Source organism: Salvelinus fontinalis, chromosome 3 (assembly GCF_029448725.1).
Source record: "Salvelinus fontinalis isolate EN_2023a chromosome 3, ASM2944872v1, whole genome shotgun sequence".
Lineage (NCBI taxonomy): Eukaryota > Metazoa > Chordata > Actinopteri > Salmoniformes > Salmonidae > Salvelinus > Salvelinus fontinalis.
In genome coordinates, this window is record NC_074667.1 from 68,215,887 (window position 1) to 68,224,669 (window position 8,783).

Sequence of the window (8,783 nt, forward strand, 5' to 3'; positions counted from 1 at the left end):
CACTTGGAACCTGCAGGTTATATCGACCTTATTCCCTTTCCCTTATTCATGGTTTCCTCGGGCCTAAAGGTGGTTGAATTATGAGGGAATTACGTCAAGGTCAGAATACGGAGTATCTGTAGACACCTCCTCCTCCACACCTTCATTAATATGGTGTATCTGTAGACACGCCTCCTCCTCCCCACCTTCTTTAATATGGTGTATCTGTAGACACGCCTCCTCCACACCTTCATTAATATGGTGTATCTGTAGACACGCCTCCTCCACACCTTCATTAATATGGTGTATCTGTAGACACGCCTCCTCCACACCTTCATTAATATGGTGTATCTGTAGACACGCCTCCTCCATTAATATGGTGTATCTGTAGACACGCCTCCTCCACACCTTCATTAATATGGTGTATCTGTAGACACGCCTCCTCCACACCTTCATTAATATGGTGTATCTGTAGACACACCTCCTCCACACCTTCATTAATATGGTGTATCTGTAGACACGCCTCCTCCACACCTTCATTAATATGGTGTATCTGTAGACACGCCTCCACCACACCTTCATTAATATGGTGTATCTGTAGACACGCCTCCTCCACACCTTCATTAATATGGTGTATCTGTAGACACGCCTCCTCCACACCTTCATTAATATGGTGTATCTGTACACACGCCTCCACCACACCTTCATTTCTCCACCCCGAAGGATTAGCTGGTGAATGCTATTCTCATGCTTAATTTCAATGTCTGGGGGGGGTTGACTTGTATTTGCCCCTTGATATGCCCCTGGCAGGCCTTGGTACAGGTTTACCACATAGCTCACAGACGCAAGCGTAGTAATGAGGTGTGTGTGTGTGTGTGTGTGTGTGTGTGTGTGTGTGTGTGTGTGTGTGTGTGTGTGTGTGTGTGTGTGTGTGTGTGTGTGTGTGTGTGTGTGTGTGTGTGTGCGCATGCGTGTGGTGGTAATGATGATAATGGTGATAGTGGTGATAATGGTGGCAGTGGCGATACTGGTGGTAGTGGTGGTAATGCTGGTAGTGGTGGTAATGGTGGTAGTGGTGGTAATGGTGATAGTGGTGGTAGTGGTGATAGTGGTGATACTGGTGGTAGTGGTGGTAATGGTGGTAGTGGTGGTAGTGGTGATAGTGGTGATACTGGTGGCAGTGGTGGCAATGGGGGTAGTGGTGGTAGTGGTGGTAGTGGCGGTAGTGGTTATACTGGTGGTAGTGGTGGTAATGCTGGTAGTGGTGGCAATGGTGGTAGTGGTGGCAATGGGGGTAGTGGTGGTAATGGTGGCAGTGGTGGTAATGGTGATACTGGTGGTAGTGGTGATAGTGGTGACAATATTGGTAGTGGTAGTGGTGACAATGGTGGTAGTGGCGGTAATGGTGATACTGGATATAGTGGTGGTAATGGCAATACTGGTGGCAGTGGTGATAATGGTGGTAGTGGTGATAATGGTGATAGTGGTGGTAGAGGTGATAATGGTGGTAGTGGTGATAATGATGGTAGTGGTGGTAATGGTGGTGGTAGTGGTGGTAGTGGTGGTAATGGTGGTAGTGGTGGTAGTGGTGATACTGGTGGTAGTGGTGGCAATGCTGGTAGTGGTGGTAGTGGTGATAGTGGTGATACTGGTGGCAATGCTGGTAGTGGTGGCAATGGTGGTAGTGGTGGTAGTGGGGATAGTGGTGATACTGGTGGCAATGGTGGTAGTGGCGGTAATGGTGATACTGGATATAGTGGTGGTAATGGCGATACTGGTGGCAGTGGTGATAATGGTGGTAGTGGTGATAATGGTGATAGTGGTGGTAGAGGTGATAATGGTGGTAGTGGTGATAATGGTGGTAGTGGTGGTAGTGGTGGTAGTGGTGGTAATGGTGGTAGTGGTGATAGTGGTGATACTGGTGGTAGTGGTGGCAATGCTGGTAGTGGTGGCAATGGGGGTAGTGGTGGTAGTGGTGGTAGTGGCGGTAGTGGTGATACTGGTGGTAGTGGTGGTAATGCTGGTAGTGGTGGTAATGCTGGTAGTGGTGGCAATGGTGGTAGTGGTGGTAATGGTGGCAGTGGTAGTAATGGTGATACTGGTGGTAGTGGTGATAGTGGTGACAATATTGGTAGTGGTAGTGGTGACAATGGTGGTAGTGGCGGTAATGGTGATAATGGATATAGTGGTGGTAATGGCGATACTGGTGGCAGTGGTGATAATGGTGATAGTGGTGATAATGGTGACAATGGTGGTAGAGGTGATAATGGTGGTAGTGGCGATAATGGTGGTAGTGGTGATACTGGTAATAATGGTGGCAGTGGTGATAATGGTGGTAGTGGTAATAATGGTGTCAGATGTGATAATGGTGGTAGTGGTGGCAGAGGTGATAATGGTGGCAGTGGTGATAATGGTGGTAAGGGTGGTAGTGGTGATAATGGTGGTAGTGGTGTAACTTATGTGGGTCCTCTAGAGGAGCTTTATTTTTCATTATCTCATTCACACAAACACACACACACACACACACATGCATGCACACGCACACATTCACACCGCTCCCCTGCATCCTTTGTAATACTAATAACCCATCTGATCCTGTGTTCTGCTCCTACAGAATCACGCCCCTATCCTTAGCATGGAGCTGTCTACCAAACGGGTAAGTCTGCAGTGCTGTGTTTGTGTGTGTGTGTGCGTGGTCATCCTCAGTTAACAGTTTAATGTGGCAGTAAAATACCATTCCAGTAATGATTCAAATAGATCAGGGTTCCCCAACTGTAGGCTCACGGGTTGTTTTATTTGGCACCCCAAGATTTCTGAGCAATTAAAAATAAAATGTTTAGGTCATTGTTGGACGTAAAAGACTGTAAAAACAGCAGGAAATCAGCTCCAAGTGATTTTAATTTTGGAAATGTGTTCCCAAGTATTCCCACATATAATAGAGAGACGTGATCGTTTACACTTGCAATCAAGGTTTCAAATGATTATGTTTTAGTCATATATTATATCAATTATATCTATCTGGGCTTCTTGCAGTCAATTTGCAGTGTGCAAATTATTTTAAATGATGTTCCTGCCCCCTCCCCGACCATCCGCTCAAGAAAAAAATTGTTCCGCTGCTGAATCTAGTTGCTGATCCCTGATGTAAAGAAGCAGCACTGTTTACACATAGTAGCTGATCCCTGGTGTAGAGCAGAAGCACTGTTTACACATAGTTTCTGATCCCTGATGTAGAGAAGCAGCACTGTTTACACATAGTTGCTGATCCCTGGTGTAGAGAAGCAGCACTGTTTACACATAGTTTCTGATCCCTGGTGTAGAGAAGCAGCACTGTTTACACATAGTTGCTGATCCCTGGTGTAGAGCAGCAGCACTGTTTACACATAGTTGCTCCTGCAGTAGCCTACTCACAGAGAAGTTTGGGATAACAGGTGTAGCCACGTTGGGTATAGGTCTTGAAAAATCCCACAATCCAGATTATATGTGTAAATATTTTCCTGCATACCAGCACTTTACAGTAATCTCAAGCACCCCAAAATGAATGAGAGACTAACTTTACATAGTGTAACGTGTCCGCTGAGAATTTGGGAAGCAAGTACAGGGAGTGTATTTAATAAATAAATGAACAAAACAAGAAACGCGGGTAGCGTACAGACATGGACACTGGAACAGAGTCAATGACGCCTAGGGAAAGAACCAAAGGAAGTGACATACATAGGGAAGGTAATCAGGCAGGTGATGGCGTCCAGGTGAGTCTGATGCGCGTAACGATGGTGACAGGTGTGCGTAATAATGAGAAGCCTGACGACCTCGGACGTCGGAGAGGGAGTATACGTGACACATTGACAGTTTTAGAAGCACTGTAGGCTACTATGACAATTAGTCATCAATTACATTCAATATAATTAAATTACATTCTAGTTACTTTAAATGTAACTGAAATCATCTTCCCTGCCCTGTATGTGTGTCTACAGCAACAGCTGTATGTGAGCAGTGATGAAGGAGTGGCCCAGTTACCCCTGCAGCGGTGTGAGCTGTACGGTAGAGACTGTGCTGACTGCTGTCTGGCCAGAGACCCTTACTGTGTCTGGGACGGGACCACATGCAACCGATACTTCCCCAGCAACAAGCGGTAACTACTCTACTTAGGTTACGCGCCCAGAACAACAATTCTGATCTCAACATCAAATCATTGTGGGGTATCACTAGTAGTAACCAATAACATCAAGCATCATTTCTTTTTTTTATACTATTTATTTATTGCCATTTTTTTTTTACATTTTACATTTATCAGCAAAAGATGACAATCATATAATGCTTCAAACTACTTTTAAATGATTGCCTTACTATCTCTGTAGACAATGAAAGACACATGTATGTTGTGACAGATGAACAATAAAGTACTATTCTATGTTGTTTTATTTCTGTGTAGATATGATTGTGTTGTATTGTATTGCTCTTTGTTCGTGAACCCGGAAAGAAGAACTGTTGCTATAGTAACAGCTAACGGGTATCCGACAACTAAATAAACAAACAAACATTCTGCCACGGGTTCAAAGCTATCAGAGTTATGACATGGTTATGACATGGTTATGAAATGGTATTTTATCTCCTCAGGCGGGCTCGGCGCCAGGATGTGAAACATGGGGATTCAATGAGCCAGTGTCACAATGCAGAAGATGGTAATTAGTGCGCATGTGTGTTTGTGTGTGCGTCTACTAAATGTTTATGTCTGTTACTCTATGACATACTCTATGTCTCTGATTGCAGCTAGCGTCAGCCAGTCTCAACTCAGTAGGTAACTCATATTACTGCAGCTGGCGTCAGCCAGTCTCAACTCAGTAGGTAACTCATATTACTGCAGCTAGTGCCAGCCAGTCTCAACTCAGTAGGTAACTCATATTACTGCAGCTAGAGTCAGCCAGTCTCAACTCAGTAGGTAACTCATATTACTGCAGCTAGCCCCAGCCAGTCTCAACTCAGTAGGTAACTCATATTACTGCAGCTAGCGCCAGCCAGTCTCAACTCAGTAGGTAACTCATATTACTGCAGCTAGCGCCAGCCAGTCTCAACTCAGTAGGTAACTCATATTACTGCAGCTAGCGTCAGCCAGTCTCAACTCAGTAGGTAACTTAACTCATATGAATGCGGCTTTTAAGGTATTCGTTTGTGTTAAGTTACAGGGCCAGCCTGCCTTAGTTCACTAGGCTCCTAGGACCATGTCTGATGCACTGTAACTTAGCTCATATGATTAGTTCACTTCTTTCTCCATCTTAGATCATAATATATTAGTTTACAGTACGTTGCGGCACCAGTCAGCTTCCCTCCAGTTCAGTATTACCATGATGTAAGTGGTCTCGTGGTACGGTACTAGACCAGCTGTAATGTCTGGAGATTAGATGTGACTGCTCATAGGTTAATGTATTAGTTGACTCTCTGTAGCAGAGACAGCTTCGGTATGATCCAATGCTTTGATCGTGTCCGAAAGCTTAGCTGATGATGAACCGTTAGTTCGCTCTCTAGTGGACCTACTGTACAGCTCTAGCTAAGTACAAGTTGCCCTCTGAGGCACAGATCTAGGGGCAATTTACCCTCCTCAAATCCTAACCTAATCCTTTGAAGGAGGATCACAAAACATAACTCTGAATCAGATCGTGTGTGCCCCCAGAACTCTGAATCAGATCGTGTGTTCCCCCAGAACTCTGAATCAGATCGTGTGTTCCCCCAGAACTCTGAATCAGATCGTGTGTGCCCCCAGTATCCGCACATTCTGCCATGAGAGGCTATTATAAATGCAGTGACATCCCTTTGAACTGCTCCTGTTTCCTGCCTTCCAGGTTCTGAGTCGGTGGAACTGAAGGTGATCTATGGGGTGCAGAGGAGCTCAACCTTCCTGGAGTGTATGCCCAGATCCCAACAGGCTACAGTCAAGTGGACAGTTCAGCCGTCACACGCTCGCACTAGCAGAGAGGTGAGGGACATTGATCTTCTCATTTATACTTGAATCATTGACTAATATTCATCTAATAATGAACCGTTTTCTTGTCTTGCCCTGCCGTCCTTGTCCAGCTGCACCAGAGTGAGGATCGTATGGTCCACATGAAACGGGGTCTCCTGGTTCAGCGACTGGAGCCAGGGGACGCAGGCCTCTACAGCTGTACCACCCTGGAGCACTCCTTCTCCCAGGTCCAGGCCCGCTACAACCTCCAGGTTATACCCCAGCAGAGCATGACAGCATCCCAGGCCAGGGCATCTGATCCTGGGGCCGGAGGGGCAGGGCTGAGGGGGGGCCCTGGAGGTCCTGGGAGCCACACCCAGAGACACACCAAGCTCCTCAGGAACTATAAGGATCTGCACATGGTGGGCATGGCTAGCATGAGCGCAAACGAGTACTGTGAGCAGCTGTGGTACCGGGAGAAGAAGAAGCTACGCCAGTTGAAGTGGAAACAGAGTCAGGTGGACAACGGCAAGGCCAGGGTACGACGGCACGACTCCACCCGACTACAATGACCGGCTGGGGATGGGGATGCACAGAGACGTTGGCTGAGTCCCAGTTCTGCACGTTTCTCCTGATATGTGCACTTGCACACTTTCACGCATGGATTTAACAATGGTATAAAAACTCCCTCCAGCCAGTGCTTACACTGAGCCTATGCCTTGAAATCCATGACAGGTAGTGTGCAAGTGCACACTTCTGGAAAAAGGGTGGAGAATCAGAAAGTAACTTTGGATATAAAGAGAATGTATGTGCATACAGTAATACAGCCTTTATTTGAACAGACAAAACATTAAGAACACCTTCCTAATATTGAGTTGCACCCCCCCCCTCCCCCCCCCCCCCTATTTTCCCCTCAGAACAGCCTCAATTCATCAGGGCATGGACTACAAGGTGTTGAAAGCGTTCCACGGGGATGCTGGCCCATGTTGACTCCGATGCTTCCCACAGTTGTGTCAAGTTGGCTGGATGTCCTTTTGGGTATTGGACCATTCTTGATACACACGGGAAACTGTTGAGCGTGAAAGACCCAGCTGCGATGCAGTTCTTGACACAAACCGGTGCGCCTGGCACCTACTACCATACCCCGTTCAAAGGCACTTACATATTTTGTCTTCCCCCCTTCACCCTCTGAATGGCACAGATACACTACAGGTCAAAAGTTTTAGAACACCTACTCATTCAAGGCTTTTTCTTATTTTTTTACTATTTTCTACATTGTAGAATAATAGTGAAGACATCAAAACTATGAAATAACACATATGGAATCATGTAGTAACCAAAAAAGTGTTAAATCAAAATATATTTTATATTTGAGATTCTTCAAATAGCCACCCTTTGGATTTAGCAGGTGACATCAATAAGGGATTATAGCTGAGCACCTGGATTCACCTGGTCAGTGTATGTCATGGAAAGAGCAGGTGTTCCTAATGTTTTGTACACTAAGTGTACAGATACAGAGATATAAAACATTTATGACAAAATGTATCAAGTTATTCATGTATAAATGACCAAAGTTACCATAGATAGCATTGCAGTTCTTGACACACTCAAACTGGTGCGCCTGGTACCCACTACCATACCCCGTTCAAAGGCATTTACATGTTTTGTCTTGCCTATTCACTCTCTGAATGACACACAATCCAATTCTCAATTGTCTCAAGGCTTAAAAATCCTTCTTTAACCCGTCTCCTCCCCTTCACTGACTGTAGTGGATTTATCAGGTGACATCAATAAGGAACCATAGCTGATCTCCTGGATTCACCTGGTCAGTCTATGTCATGGAAAAAGCAGGTGTTCCTAATGTTTTGTCCACTCAGTGTATAAGCTCAATATTATTATTATCAGTTAACCTTTGTCCACAGAATAATGTGTATGATAGATATGTTAGATTTATATTACTCCTCAATCATCCCCTGTATTCCGTGTAGACAGGATTTTGACCCGAGACTTGCAGACTTGTTATTGCACTCTGGACTGGTGAGTTTGTTACCAAATAAAAACCGGAAGGATCGTTCTCCGCCACATGTGTTGGGGGGGGGGGATTCGCTGTCAAGCCACAGATGTTTATTTACTCCTCAGCAGTATTACAATCATCACAACCACAGGTGTTCTGGAACTTCAGAGCTGTGATGGGAAATGAGTTGGACCACTCTGTTGCACAACCAAGGATGTTCCCTCCATCTCTTTATTTTCCTTCCTTCCTTCCTGGCAGAGAAGAGGAGAAACATTTCCTGGTCCTGTGGACAACAACACTGAGAGAAGCCTCCTTTACATTTGAAGAGTTCATTTTAGATAAATTCAAAAATAGTTTATTTCAGATGTATATAACAATTGGTTTTGTTGCTAAACACTATATATATACAGTGTTTAGCTGGAATGTTCCTATCCTGTATATTTAACATGTAAATTCCAAAAGAGTTTATTTACAAAACGCTATATCCACCAATTTCTCACCTGTTTTTTCATCAGAAATAAATGCTTATGGGTACCTTTGTGTAAAGTATCTCTGTCCTCATAGATTTTCAATGTGTATAACAATTGGTTGAGTTGCAAAGCACTGTCTATCCATTGTTTAGCTTGAATGTCCTTATCCTGTATATTTAACATGTAAATTCAACACATGAATCTAGCCTCATTCTATAGTGTTTGGTTAGAGTTAGGCCTCATCCCAAATGACACTCTGTTCCCTATATAGTGTACAAATTGTGACCAGAATCTCATATTACTGTATTAAATCCTGTTTAACTACAGTGTATATATATATATATATACATGTATATTTTTTTATGTTGGATGTATCATTTGTCCA

At 44.5% G+C, this 8,783-nt stretch overlaps 1 protein-coding gene across 2 annotated transcripts in view; it reads left to right on the top strand.

The window, feature by feature from the left end:
- The window catches only part of LOC129851366 (semaphorin-3D-like), a 134,709-nt gene extending 126,247 nt beyond the window's left edge, over positions 1–8,462 (top strand). For both annotated transcript variants that reach the window (XM_055917857.1, XM_055917858.1), the window contains exons 14-18: positions 2,594–2,635; positions 3,951–4,108; positions 4,594–4,658; positions 5,814–5,947; positions 6,046–8,462. In XM_055917857.1, the coding sequence (XP_055773832.1) occupies positions 2,594–2,635; positions 3,951–4,108; positions 4,594–4,658; positions 5,814–5,947; positions 6,046–6,486 (840 nt within the window). In that variant the 3' untranslated portion in view covers positions 6,487–8,462. The remainder of the gene's footprint in view (positions 1–2,593; positions 2,636–3,950; positions 4,109–4,593; positions 4,659–5,813; positions 5,948–6,045) is intronic.
- Positions 8,463–8,783: the final 321 nt, after the last annotated feature.